Below are 15882 nucleotides of genomic sequence, written 5' to 3' on the forward strand. Positions count from 1 at the left end.
GATTTTATGCAGGGGCTCGAAATCGACATCCCGATATCTCACGCTAAATGAGATTGATGGAAATCGTTCCACCAAATTATCCACGGCCAATGCAGGATCGTTACAGTGAATTTCCATGTCGCCATTTCCAATCACTTTCACGGACTGAACACCGCACGGTTCGAAATAACCCACAACGACTGAATAACCATAGTTTCTCCAATTGAATACATTGCAGACATGGGTCGAATCGGTCTACACAATGAAAAATACAAAAAAATAAGCAAATTTCAAAAATTTAATACGACACACAATAACTATCCACATTTTCGAGAAAAAACATTTCATGGAACTGGAGCTAAAGTAACTTGTGACGACTGAAAGTTAAGCGCGTTGTCGTCATGACGGAGTGATTTCGACTGAACTGAACATACAGATTTTGACTGACAGTCAGTGATCGTCGGTCGCAAGAGAGAAAGAGATAAAAGTTCCTAAAAGGAACCTGAGACGTTGCCTGTAATCGAATTCACAAAAGAGCCATTTAGCATAAGTTGGCAACAATGTTTTGTCTGAACTGAATCGGCAAACTGATATTAGCAGTGCGGTAAATGGTTGACATTTGATCTTGACCGTTATCATCATCTCTATCATCATTCTTCTGCTCTATCATCATTCTTCTGCTTCTTGTTGTTCTTAAACAATTCCATTTCCATCGAATCCCCAATCGCCGCCACGGCCGCACGATGTTCCGGAATACGTTCAATACGGTTGCCGTTCCACACTCCTACTACTGCCTCCAAAGATCGTCGATTCGACGACGCCACTTCCAATGATCGATAACGATACGACGACAACAAATCAATTGGTGCCTATAACACAGATGATTGTGCTCACATCACATACCTTCCGTTTCAATGACATTGGTTTCGCCACATTCTCTAAACAGTTGAAACTGTCGTCAGTTACCGTCAAATTGTCCAAATCGTTCTTCGCACGCAACTCCGAATTCTCACGTTCCAGTGCCGCTTTCATCAACTTCACTTCGTCCATAGCCACCATTGACTGCAATTTTTCCGTTTCCAGCGCCCAACGCAACACCATCTCCTAAAATTGATAATGAATTTTTACCAATTTTTGGTTTAACAAACAAACAAAAACCAAGGCATCAGAACAGTCGGAGCGTTTGCTGCGACTTAGCCCCGTACGACCCGTAATCCTATTTCGTCCGCAACCATAATACGTCCGTAGCCCTAATAAGCCCGGAACCCTAATACGTCTACAACTCTCCAATGCGTCTGTTACCAAAATGCAAGTCAAGTTGGGCATGGTCAAATTTACTGAAAGTGTTCATTTTTAAAATTGCGCATAGAGCAATTACGAAAGCCCGTACGAAGTACCTTTCAAATAAAACCAACAATTTACGACATTATTTTAGAAACCCAAAATTTTTTGCCAACTTTTCATTGGGTATTCAATTACCTCTCAAATGAAACAAAAACTAGCAAAATCGGTTGAGATATACTCGATTTATGTGCAAAAAGCACTTAGGGCCGAGTAGCGGCCTTAGTGCAAGGGCCCAAATTTGAAACTTTTTTTGCCATCATTCTATTCGGCATTCAATTATCTCTCAAATGAAACAAAAACTAGCAAAATCGGATGAGATTTACTCGATTTATGTGCATAAAACACTTAGGGCCGAGTAGCGGCCTTAGTCCAAGGGCCCAAATTTGAAACTTTTTTCGCCACGTTCTTTTCGGTATTCAATTACCTTCCATAAAAAACAAAATCTAGCAAAATCGGATGAGATTTACTCGATTTATGTGCAAAAAACACTTAGGGCCGAGTAGCGGCCTTAGTCCAAGGGCCCAAATTTGAAACTTTTTTCGCCATCATTATATTTGGCATTCAATTATCTCTCAAATGAAACAAAAACTAGCAAAATCGGATGAGATTTACTCGATTTATGTGCAAAAAACACTTAGGGCCGAGTAGCGGCCTTAGTCCAAGGGCCCTAATTTGAAACTTTTTTCGTCACGTTCTTTTCGGTATTCAATTAACTTCCATAAAAAACTAAAACTAGCAAAATCGGATGAGATTTACTCGATTTATGTGCAAAAAACACTTAGGGCCAAGTAACGACCTTTGAGCCCTCCCAACAAGCCCACGTTGCATCTTACCCAAAAACAATGTTCAGCAACTTTGTTCTACTCGTCAATACCTTTCATTTGATATATCACAAGCAGCTATTGCGTGCGTATTTCGGTAGATATCGCCGAAAGACTGAAAAACACCTATATGGCCCTAGCTCTGGAGGGGCCGACCCTACCATGCCCATTTTCGAACTTGACCTTACTTTTGTCGATACCAATCGGGGAAAAAAAGAATTTTGAAAAAAGGTTGTGATTTACTCAAGCTAGAGGGGTCACGGACGGACGGACGGACGGACATTTTTTTTATTGCGGATTCGTCATCTATGAACATAACCAAATGCTTTGACCTTACTGTCTGCTTCCAATTCGACGTGTTACAAACGGCATATTAATCTTATAAGCCCCCTGTACTTCGTACAGGGCTAAAAATCTCCCCCACTTACTCGTTGCAATTTATCCTCACATCGACTCAATTGTTCACTCTTGTCCACAACAATGCCTTCCAAATGTGCAATTTTAGCGCTTTGACGTGAAACTTGTTCGGGAAGTAGCTTCACTTGATGATCCACGGATTCTTTATCGTCGTAACTGTTCAACGTTCACTGGGCCCGGCAAAACCACCACATGCCTTCAATATTATGGAATCGTCCGTCCCCTCCTTGTTGAATTGCACATATTGTCTTCATCCCGGATTTATGGTGGGCGCTTCCACAACCAGCACTTTGTCATCAGAAGGCTACAGTCTTCGCACCCACGCGAGCACAGTAGTTCTAATGAAAACAATGTTATCAACGGGAAAAGAAATTCTCGGTGTAATGGGCGTTTCGCCCTTGATTGGATTCAAAGATTACGATTTAATTCTGGGTACACTACATGCACTGTGTTCTCGATTTATTTGATCTTGACTGGGCAATTCGCGTTTCAGTCCTAAGGGTACAGTGCGAATATCACTCCGATTATTGTTACAACGATAGAGACGGTCGGATATGTCTAAATTGACTTACTTCCTATGCACAATTAACTTCTATTATTCAGGTCGTTTTTCCATTTCAGAGCTAACTGTAACCCATATCACAGCCCATACATATATACCCACAAGATTCTAATATTTCACAAGCAAGTCTATAAATAAATTTATGGGATTTAGTGTGGTTTAATGAATATTGTTTTTCATACCTTCACGTAAATCAATATCTCTCTACTGCGTAGAGATGGGTGAACGGTACTGTGGTTCACTCATTATAGGTGGTAAACAAATACGCTAACTAAATAGCCCCAATGTTGAAAAATGACATCGGTCCAGCAGCGTTCGATTTATGTAGACACCGAATCGAAATCTTTTACGATTCTACCACCTCACTTCAGTTAAATCGCACACGTGCCACAATTTCATTTGAATTTTCTTATCGACGATTCCGTTGAATAATAAATCTTATCGATAGAAGAAGGGGACACAATATGCAAGACGATTTAATTCAATAATTCTCATAAACGTACTCCAACTCCCGGGGTGTCATTAATTACAATTTTTCAATGAAAGTACATTTAGAACAAATTTAATTATACATTCCACGATCGACGCCTATATGTATGTAAGTCCTCGTTTCTCGATATTAAGTTGACGCTTTTTTATGCTGTGTTATTAGAATGATGTAAAATTAAATTCAACGGTCCGGTCGTTAAAAAATCGATTTAAACTTGGTAGTAAAAAAAAAATTGGATCTAAAAGTACCATACGAGCGAGGTAACATAATGTCACATATATAGCTCCACACACAGAGTGTATGACAAAAGTGTGACAGGTATTTTTTTCCTCTTCTGGTTTTAGCGTCGTCACGTGCAATTTGAAATTTGTGAAAGATTTTATTTAAGTGATGCCTATGTAATCAGGTAAAATTACATCGCGTAAAACATTAGGTGTCGTAAATTTGTGTTTGCTTTGTTGGTGGTGTACCTATAAAACTTTATGAACGCAACAAAATTTTCCCATTAAAGCCCATAAAAGCGAGACAAGATGTGTGTTATGCTTGGATCAATTCGAACAGACGCGATATTAGCGAAATATATCCGCACTTGTACAGTCAGCGAATTTATTTCGAAACATTGCAGTTCGTAGCGGAAATTGTCAGTGCAAAATGTTGAGGTGCTCGTAGAGTGATTTATGAAAGGCAACAATACTGGAAATAGAGCTACACGAATTTAGCGAATTGCCAAATGGGCACGTAATTCATAAAGGTTCATATGAAAGGTAACAAAAGATATCGTTTGGTGGGAACGGTTTGGCTACACCTTAGTGACCTTAGTCTCTTGTTAATGGAGGGAATTCGGTATGTAAATGTTTCCAAATGTAAAAATTGAAGTGCGAATTAGATTAGTCTTTGTATGGGTCTCAACAATGCCACAGAGATTTCAGCAACAAATTTTCTTTCTTCTTTGTCGACCCCAAACTCGATTTTTTATTGGAAAATTTAGTTAAAAAAATGTTTTCACAGGAATTTGTAGTGAATGGGCATTTACTAAACGAAATCATGCCCGTTACATTTTTGTAAACGAACAAACGTAAATCTCATTACCGTTCCATTGAAGCATTACCGTACCTTTCACGCTATTATAACACCTTCGACGCAATATTATTAAAACACCATTTTGCAACCACAATACCACACAATTTAAGCTCATTTGTTGGCTGGTGTATTTTCTTTTAACTGGGTGTACGCATAATTGCACCGCAAACGGTGATGCCATATCGGTAATTCGATATCGCAAAGTAAAATACTGTAATCAGTAAATACGGTACACCGAGATTACAGCGCCAGATCGAATTAAATTTCGATGTTTTGCATAATTGAAATTTAGAAATTTTCGCTTTCGAACCACTTCTGAACACTGTGTCTGGCAATTACATTTCACTTGTTCATATATACATGCAAAAATGTTACATCAGGTTCAGCATACATACCAGTCTGAATAAATAATTATTTTCGTCTAATGTACGGTGGTAAATATAGAGAAGGTTAATTTTAGCATAACATCTCTTCGTGCTCATATAAGTACACTGAGAATTACAATAATTTATGCTCGGTTCTATCTTCTACTTATACACAAGGACAAAAGGATGGTTAACAGTGCCAATTATTCGAAGACTTCGAATGAGTAAAAATGGCTACAGAATAATGTAGGGTAAGGGTTACTTTGCATCCATGTCAATTGTCTATTACGTCAACCGAATAAAATTCTGGCTATGGTCGACCCCTACTGTAAAACTATTAAATTTTCCATGACAAGCTAAAATCGTTCAGCACTAAAATGTTGGAATACGTCACGGGTCAGGCAAAAAATATATTTTATTATTTTGGAGGTTATTCGAACATCGATTTTGAAGAGGAAAAAAATATTTTAATATTAAAACATACATCAGTGTAGTGGTGGGAATAGCAGGGATGCTGAACTGAAATGATTAAAATACTTTCTATGCATCAAACAAATATGCATTCTATTCTTCGAAATTTTCCATAGAACTCCAACATGGAGATTATAAATAAATTAAATAATAAAATCCACTTGCATGGAAATATATGGTGCGGTACAGGCATTACTTTCCGTTTTTGTATCACGCTAATGCATTCCATTGATCAAAAATATTACGACATAATAAAATATTGGTTGGCCTAATTCCTATTTCACATTTACAAATTGAATTATTTAACTTCGACCTCATATTCAATCTATATATCAATACAAACCGAATGATTGATATTGAATAAATTAATTTCAACAGCCGTTTAATTCTGTCGTTATTATATACAAAATCTGCTTTAGTAATAGAGGTCCGAATTCTCCATAGTAAACTTTTCTCAAAAAATGTTTTTGCCCTTTTCATTGGTTTTATTCGTTCCAATCATTCCGCGATAGCCTCACCGCATAAATTTGTCTATACCACTTACACATCTGCAATGTTTTACATTAACTTGCCCTATTAAACATTATTACACTAAAATATCAATCGTACAACCAAATTGATCGAGGCGGTAATCACTTTCCCATATAATCACCAAATGACCAGTGATTTACCCCTCGCAATAGATCACTTGTAAATTGTGCAAGTCACAATTAGACAACATCACTCGAATTCGCTTTAGTAAAAAATTGACTCCGCAACGTGATCTACACGAAGTTCTTCAATCTATGAACCAAAATATATAAAAAAAACCATTAATAGGCATCGGTACTTAGCTAAAATTGTAGCCGACATTTGCGTGTCTCATATTTCTTTTCGAAAGTAAAAGTAAAGTGAAATCTAGTATTTAAAAATAAGGCCAAATGTATGCTTTTCAGCAAAGCATCGATGCCCCTTAAAGCACGCAAAAATAAGTTATTTTTAAAGGAAAAATTGGTTTGTGGTAAGGCTCGGAACAGGTCAGGTCAACCTAAAACCTGACCTGAAATATCTGTTAACCTGACCTGACATGAAATTTAATTACCTGACCTGACCTGACCTGAAGTGATCTTCAACCTGTTTCGACCTGACCTGACCTGAGTTTATTTTTTTACATTTCTGATAATTTTATAAATTATTGCGAAATTATATGAAAGTTCTATTCTGCTTAGTATTTATAAATTAAAAACGAAAAAAAAACATTTTGAAAAACAGTCAAGGCTATTTTAAACCAGGGCCTATTTTAAGGAAATTAAATTTCCAAAAATTCTCAAACTTTTCCATCACTTTTCGTCATTTCATCTAAAAACACAGCAGATTGCATTGTAAATGTTGTTTTTACTGCCTTTTTAGTTGTTTTTCATGTCTTTGAGCTTAACTGATTACTTCGGAATGAAATCGAACAGAACACAAAATTTGGAAATTTTAAGAATTTTTGTGAAATTTGTGAAATTTTGGAAATTTTTCGAAATTAAATTTTTAAAATAAAGTATTTTCACACTGAGCTACATCGTTTTCATGAATAGAAAATAAACAAAAAGCGGAAATTAAATTCCTTAAAATAGGCCCTGTTTTAAACACAAGCCTGATGTTGATTTAGGGTACTTTTAAGAGGCATTTCACCATTACTACAATACATCCCACCTAAAAGATTTATTTTTACAGTCAAATGATATGCCTTAATATTTTATTGTTTTGTTGTACTATTGTTTTGTTCTGACAAGCGTCATGTAAATTGTCCTTGGAGAACAAGGACAATAATGTTTTGGACTACTGGAAGGCCCATTCTGGAACATTTTCCTCTTTCCCTTCCTAGACTTCTCTGGAGCTGTTGACGTTATAACTCCCATCTCACACAAAAAACTATCCACGCGATGTGCGTTAAATCGTGGTACAAACGTTAAATTTTGTTCATCTTACGAAAATAAATTATTGTTTTTTATGTTTATGATTTCTATTGTTTAAAATGTTCGACTTATTTATTCAATAAATCGCTAAGAAAACCATAATAATAAATTGGCTAATAATTTCGTTTGGTATTCTCTCCAAAACAATGATTCTTGACTCAAATCTAAGCTGAAAACGCCCATAATTTTCAAATTATTCTTTTATCAAATTCAGGTCAGATCAGGTATTTTTCATATTATTTCAGGTTCAGGTCAGGTCAGGTCAGGTCAGGTTTGGAAATTACCTGAACCTGACCTGATTTTCTCAGGTATTTTTTCTACTGAGCTGACCTGACCCTTTCCGGGCCTTATTAGTTTGTGGTGATAACTTATCCCACTTGGAGAAACTTTTGCAGACTGTGTAAATTTATGTAATCTTCACAGGTTTCTCCAAGCGTGTTAAGTTAAGTTATGACTCACAAACCAATTTTTTTCTTTAAAAGTATCACATGTAAAATCAACTCTTTCAGAAAAAGATTTTGGTTCAGATATAGGCCCAAATATAGGCTACAAATTTTGCAAAGTGTCCGTAACTCTTCAGAGAAATTCTGGCCCTCTTGCTCCTTAGCATATCGTGGAGCTAAACTTTTTTTTCCTTGAAAGGCAGTGAGAGCCTCTCACTGAAAAAATAAGAATTTTGAGCCCGACGTAAAGTCAATCGGCCATATGGTTTGGAAGATATTGTCGAAAAAGTGAAAAAAAATAGCTTTTTTTAAACAAATGTTTAAGACATTTGAGCCGATTTTGATAAAATTTTATTTTTCCCTGAAAGGTAGTAAAAAGTAATGAATTTTGAGCTCGGCATGAAGACAATCGGCCGTACGGCTCAGAAGTTATTGTGGAAAAACTGAAAAGCCTCTAGAGAATACGACGAAAAGTGTTGATTTCACTGAAATTTTTTTAATGCTCAAAATTCAGACTTGGTACTATCTTTCACGAAAAAAATAGTTTTTCAAAATCGGTTCAGTAGTTCCTGAGATATCGGAGATACGCTCTTTAGTCAACATTTTAGTTAACACATTGACGAGCATATTAGCAATACGTGCAAAAATATTCCTCTCCTTCACTTGATAGCGTTGGAGTTACTTCAATGTAACAACAATGTTTTGTAATTCAGCCCGATTATCATGCAATCAATTCCACTTAGTCAGTTTGAATGGAATGATAAAATTTGATATAATAAGATTGAAAAATCGTATTCTGTAACAGATGTTCAGCTATCATGTCCTCGTTTATTTACCTCTTCTAAAGCAATCCTTTCCTGCGTCAGCGACTACTGTTAAATTCATTTTGATAAATCGTAGTTTCATATTCCGAGATATCCTTTAACATTGTATCTGAGTGCTGCCATATTTCCGAAACAAATGGCCATTTAAAAGCAATTATTGTTTCCATAAAGACGATCTATTATCGTAAGCAGATAAGGGACCATTCATAAATAAATATCCGGTTACATTGCAAAATGCTAAATTAATGCTAAATGCTACTTGTCATCCGTATAATATTTACTCAACCATCATTAAAATTTCCAACCATATGCTTTCTGAATGGTATACACCCACTGAATATCTAAATCAAAACCGAAACTCAATTCAACTTTGGTATTTATGTCTTCAACATACTTAAGTTACTCAGAGATAATAACTGCCTGCTATTGCATACGGACATAAACAAAATTTCATCTTTCCTTTAAGCTACCCGTACCCAAGTAAACGTGCCGTCTTGACTGTGTATATTTCGTTCAATTTAGTATTTAATATGAACCGTATGCTGCTGGAACGACATTATACTCAGCATTTATAGAAGAATTACTTTCGAAAGTCTCGTTAAGTACCAGTTTTCGGATGACATTATCCACTTTTGGTTCTTTTTTAATTGTGTCAACCGTTTCAAACAGTTTAATGAGAAAGGAACGATTTGAGCACATGTTCATGTAGGTGAGACCTTCGTGGAATCAGATACCAACGAAATGAAAGTTGTGACCTAGACACGGTTCTAGCGTATAGGAACCATAGAAAGGGATACACTTTAATGACTGCTTAAAACGTTTTGAAATTGATCGAAATCTGTGAGAATTTCCTCAGAGTAACATTCATGGAACAGCATATGTACTGGTGGACCGAATTCAGAAGAATCCAAGATGCTCTAAGAAAAGTCTAATAGATTTCGAGCTATTTTAGTATCAAGCTATGTTAGTTACGGGACATGTCACGGATTGCTTCATTTATATAGATTTTGTAGAAAAATTACCGGAAAAGTGCTAATTTAGTTGCTGAACACTTTTTCTAAGTGAATTAATAAAACCGCCTCAAACCAATGTATAAACTGTGCAATTTCGATTGAAAAATTTCCCGAAATCAATTACATGTAAATTTATAAATTGATGTTCAAGTTCAATTAACCAAACGTGACAAAATTGCCATCCGAAAGTGTTTTTTTCTTCTCCTCTATTTTGTACATGTTATAGGTATTACACATGCATGTACACTGTACTAAACTGCTTCGGTATGCCTTCACGAATAGGAAATATGAAAAACGAAAAATGAATGAGAAAAGTTGAATGAAACTCATAATACCTCCATCAATGGCAAAGCATAATGAAGCTTCCATTCTGTTAGCTTTTAAAATTAAAGTAACGATGAAATGGAAGGGAATTTTAATCGTGAAAGGGGTTCAAATTAATATTTGTGTCAAAAATGTTTCGGTAAACACCTGTGATTATAATGTTTGTGTGCCATAATTTTGCAGAAACTCTTCCCAGTTTTTATGTGTTTTGTATACCATTGTTTGTGGCAACATATAAATTTCTTAAAATTTAATACATCAGCCATAAGAGCTGTGTGTATGCAATGGATTTTGTTGAGAGGAGCAACAAAAAAAAAAAAGTTTTTCAATTTCAGAAACTTTGAACACGATCCACTTCATTAAAATGTTGAAATATTTTGTGTTTTCAGAATTTATTTACAGCACCGTCAAACATGTAGATATTCAAAACAATCATATTCAGACTGTGGATGATGAAACGTTTCAAGGATTGCGGCTGGAATCACTTAAAATAACTGCAAACAAAATACATCACATGTCGGATAGAAGTTTAAGGTATAAAATATTGCACAAAGATTGTAAATATTTAAAATCCCAAATCCCATACTCCCTCAGCCTCTCCGCTCATCTCATCTCGATTTGTACAATAATCTTTTATACATACACACGGATAGATGATGGGAATTTTTACCCCTTTTTTGTTATTTGTGCTGTACTACACCTCTCGTAAAAACACAAAATTTACTTTTCTAAAAAAAAAAAAGATTCGAGAAGTGTTTGTTCTTACCATATCATCGAGGTAACACACGTTGTCCACAATATTTTTGTTTAGTTTTGCTGATGCGCCAATCCAATTAAATTTCAATTTGATGTGTTCCGTGTAGCACACGGCTTTCTCTAACTTATATTGAGGTAAAGTTTGCGAATGCACAAGTTGTACCTTGTAGCTGAAATTTTTGTTTTTTTTCTTATTTTATTCTGAAATAATAAAAGCCATAGAGCTTATACTTTTCCATAAAGTTTGTAACACTTCTTAAATCTGGATTTAAAAAAAACTTTGCCACATAGCTGTGTAGAAAGCAACACACAGCTTGCCAGTGTAGCGCGATAATTCGACTTTTCAAGCAATTTTATTAAAACTTTCTTTAAAAACAAGTTAAGATGAATGGGGCGTAGCCAATAATGGTAGACTCGCACGTGGAGATAACGAGTTGGATATTTTAAAATCTGTTTTCCAATACAGTTCGTACCAAATCCTTGTAACCAGTGTATTACACGTTCTGGTATGCAAATGAAGGGACATAAAATTTGATGTTACTTCGAAACTTTTCGATTATAACAGAAATATTGACTCCACAACATCTTTGATAGGGATTGGAAATGCTATGACTTCAAATAAAATTAATACCAAGCACCTAGGACCTTGACCTTACACAAGGCTTGTCATTTGCTATCGACAAAAATCATCATAAAATTAAACAATGACGTCAGACTTGAACATTCTTATATAGAAATAGTATGTTAAGACCAATGAAGTAATAGATTTTATAACAAACATTTGGCATTAAAGAAGAGAAGTAACACACTATGTACCGCTATGTACCGAAATCAAATGAATGTTGAAAAGATCAGATCCAAGATCTGATCGGATTATATCAAAAAATCTGTCCATTCTTCAACACTAGCAGCAGAACTGTTCGCATTACTCTGTTTGTGTTGTTTCCATATATGCTCCGTACGCATTACTAAATTAAACCGGAGACAACACCAATAGATTTATGCAAACGGTGTCTGCCACTTATTCGAGTTGACATCTTTCGACCAATAGATTCCAAAGATTCCTTCGCATCGTGCGAGCCTAATAAAACATGAAAAATCTAATATTTTGGGTTGGTTTTTGAGGGAATATTGAAATGGAGCTTTAATTGGATTAATGGAAATTTTATTCATTGTGGAACCATAAAAGCGGAGTTTTACTTTTTAAATTTAGCAGAGTAAGTTATGAATCACTTACGACTGGCGCTCTGAATTTTAATGTCTCATAAAAGAAGTGAAATCTCTTATATCCGATGTGACCATAATAATGATAATTTGTCTTCCTTCCTGAACAGTTCTATGGCACATTCATTGGTATCATTAGACATATCTGGAAATGAATTTCAACAACTTCCGTTACCAGCTATAAGAAACACTCATACATTAACCAGATTAAATGCGCAAAGGTAAGAGTAACATGAAAGGCTATTTATTTTAACGTTTAATTGTTTGACAGAAGCATTAGATCATAAGGAGAGAAAGATGGAAGTGAGTCAAAAATGATGTTATTAAAAATGTAAAGGGGAAGAGAATTTGAATAATTGATTCCACCAAAATGAAATATTGATGTACCAAACCGAATTCTCTTACGGTGGAAGAGTTCTTATTGTAACAACGTTCTTGACTCATCGCTGTAAAGTTGGTGATGTAAACAAAAGTTCTCTTCTTAAATGTTCCCTTACAAAATATTTGAAATGCGGTCGTTATCACAACAATTCAATAAACGGAAAACGGATAAATTTTCGCGTGCCGCAAACTACCTTTTCGCTATATAAATAGATGATAATCGTAGGCACGTTCACCTTCTTTTTTCTGGGTTGGAATAAACGTTTTTCGGGACAATTTTGGAATATCTTTCGAAATTTATACGCATAAAACTTCCTAATGAGAATTTAAATTTGATATTCATTGTATACCTATGGAAATTTGTGCGAACTCACGAAGGTATCGCGGAGCTATATACTGAATTGGAAAGAGCGTATTATTTATACAAAGTGTAGAGTGTGTTTGATTCAATAAATAGAGATTTAGCTAATCGCTTATACAGTGGAAAGGATGTGGGCCGTCACAAAGAGATCATTCAAATTAGTGAAAGTAGGACCCAACATATTATTTTGGAATTAGAATTATCAAATTTTTAATTATTTCCAATAGTTCTTAATTCCTAATAATTCAGCAAAATTTAAAAAATCAAGCTTACGCTGGCGTAATGCAAGTCCAAAAACAAGAAGAAAGCAACAAGTTTGAAATCACAGTTAAATTAAATTAATTAACAAAATTGAATGACAATATCACAGAAAAACTCACACTATCCCGCATGATCCTAAGTCTAAGGGGTCTAAGGGGTCCAAAAAGTACGTCACGCAAAAATTCACGCCGTAAGTGCGGTGAAAATTCAAAATCATTTTCATGCTTCGGGGCTGAAAATGAGGGCAATTTTTCGAATTTTCTCGGGTTTCCGGCCCTCTGCATGAAAACTCACATGTGCACCTGTTTGGGACGGTTGATTTAAGGCACTTTCGCTTGTAGACCTCACTTCGTTCGGCCTACAATCCGCGAAATTGCCTTAAATCAATCGTCCAAAACAGGTACACAAATGACTATCTCACGCAAGTTTTTATAACGCAGCGTCATTTTCATACAAGAAAGCTTGACATGTATTTTTCGGTTCACTTTTTCGTCGACTCGTACATTTGAAATTCAAATTTTAGGCACACTTACGGCGTAAATTGACACGACTTTGATTGTTCTCTGCGATTTTGGTACAGTCGAGGAAATTTAGATTTCGGGTATTAGTCTTATTTAACCCACACTTTATCCCACAACAATGGAATCCACAAATTTAAATTTAGTTAACACAACGGTCACAATGACGGTGCTGCAGTTACGATTTCAAAATGTGATATAGGGTGGCTAATTAAATTTTGGTTTTAGCTACATTTTCTCTTGGTTTTCAATTATTATATTAGGCTTCTTAATTAAGAGTAAATTTATGCAATATAAACCGTTTGAGTTTGAAAAAAGATGTTTTGTATCAGTGAACGATATAGGAAAGCGTTCAGTACGTCTCAACATACAAAAGAACGTAAAATATAATTGTACATTTAGCCACCCTACGTCCGTCATCGCTTCTATTGTCTTCAAAAACATATTGTGTGCTTGTCATGATATGTATCAGACGTTTGTTTATTTATGTGTCTCATCTAAAATGCTGGCCAGCAAAATTTTGATCATTAAATTTCTTTTGAATTTAATGATCAAAATTTTGCTGGCCAGCATTTTAGATGTGACACATAAATAAACAAACGTTTGATACATATCATGACAAGCACACAATAGGGCAATTCCCGACCCGAGTTTAATTTTTTATACAGGAGTATAAAAGTTTAGAGTTGAAGATTTTGACATTATCGTATAAATGTGATGATTGTTGACTGAAAAATAATTACCTTTTTAGTCGACGGATTTTGATCAAACTAACTGCCAGTGTGTAGCAAATGATGTCAGCATTCCGGTAAACTAATTAGTTTTTCAATTGGACAAATACCTTGTGAGCGATAAGACTTTGAAATCATGAGGTGATCAATATGTAAATTCCGTTTTTCCAAACTCTTATCGCTCGCAAGATAGTTGTCCAATTGAAAAACTAATTAGTTAACCGGACTCCTGAGATCATTTGCTACACACAGGCAGTTTGTTTGCCAAAATTCATGGACTAAAAAGGTAATTATTTTTCAGTCAACAATCATCAAATTTATGCGATAATGTCAAAATCTTAAACTTTAAACTTTTATACTCGAGTATAAAAAATTAAACCCGGGTCGGGAATTGCCCTAATATGTTTTTGAAGACAATAGAAGCGATGACGGACGTAGGGTGGCTAAATGTACAATTATATTTTACGTTCTTTTGTATGTTGAGACGTACTGAACGCTTTCCTATATCGTTCACTGATACAAAACATCTTTTTTCAAACTCAAACGGTTTATATTGCATAAATGTACTCTTAATTTAGAAGCCTGAGGTAATAATTAAAAACCAAGAGAAAATGTAACCAAAACCAAAATTTAGTTTATCCACCCTATATCATATTTTGAAATCGTGACTGCAGCGCCGTCATTGCGACCGCTGAGTTAACTAAATTTAAATTTGTGGATTCCATTGTTGTGGGATAAAGTGTGGGTTAAATAAGATTAATACCTTTGGAAAACCCGAAAACTAAATTTCTTCGACTGTAGTAATAAAGTGACACTAACTGGAGCAAGTTCCTCAACGTAAGATAAGCCAAGATGATTTCGTTCGTATGTATTTGTAGATTGCAGTCAACTCAGCAGCGGCAGTACTTTCATTAACTTCACAGACTCTGATAACGATATTGATGTTTATCTGTTGTTGATTGGAGGAGGTTGAAATCATTGATCAGAATGTTTTTGTCCAGAAAGTTAAGACTGAAGTTCAGTTACGATCGAGGTTACGATTCATTTTAAGTCAGTTAATTCAATTGGGGCTGATTAAAAGACGCTTCTATTGTATAAAGAGGAGATTCAGTGCTATAAGTGCCGTTGTTTATTTATACTGGTTCGTCCTCCTGATGTAATCGTCGGACACATTATTCGTCATTGGATTAGATTCGTCATGGTTAGTTGTGACCGGTTGTATTTATTATTGTTGATGCCACCGCCGCTATTGTTGGGACTTCCACTTCATCATCCCCCTTGGATAACAGCAAAGACGCAATGTCCCCAATGGCGTAAATCATCGCTATAATGGCTATTGCGATGAGCACAAAACCGAACGTAAACAGCTTATTGTCTACCGAATCCCATGATGCTCAATGTATAATTGGGCCTAGGCCTGTCCATTCTAACTATAAATAAATAAATGATTCTGTGCTTCGTTGCGAAGGAACCGATGATGACGTCGATGACTCTGTAGGGTATGCAGCAGGTATATTTGCTGAATTGTCCGGTACAATATTGTAATCTAGCTGCTCTTGCTGAACTGCAATTAG

General features: G+C 35.5%; 1 protein-coding gene across 1 annotated transcript in view; it reads left to right on the top strand.

Annotated features, from left to right (window-relative positions):
* The window catches only part of LOC119071715 (protein artichoke), a 60558-nt gene that overhangs the window by 26304 nt on the left and 18372 nt on the right, over positions 1-15882 (top strand). The window contains exons 3-4 of the mRNA XM_037176711.1: positions 10466-10610; positions 12167-12277. Of these exons, the coding sequence (XP_037032606.1) occupies positions 10466-10610; positions 12167-12277 (256 nt within the window). The remainder of the gene's footprint in view (positions 1-10465; positions 10611-12166; positions 12278-15882) is intronic.

This window comes from Bradysia coprophila (genome assembly GCF_014529535.1).
Source record: "Bradysia coprophila strain Holo2 chromosome IV unlocalized genomic scaffold, BU_Bcop_v1 contig_5, whole genome shotgun sequence".
Taxonomy (NCBI): Eukaryota; Metazoa; Arthropoda; class Insecta; order Diptera; family Sciaridae; genus Bradysia; species Bradysia coprophila.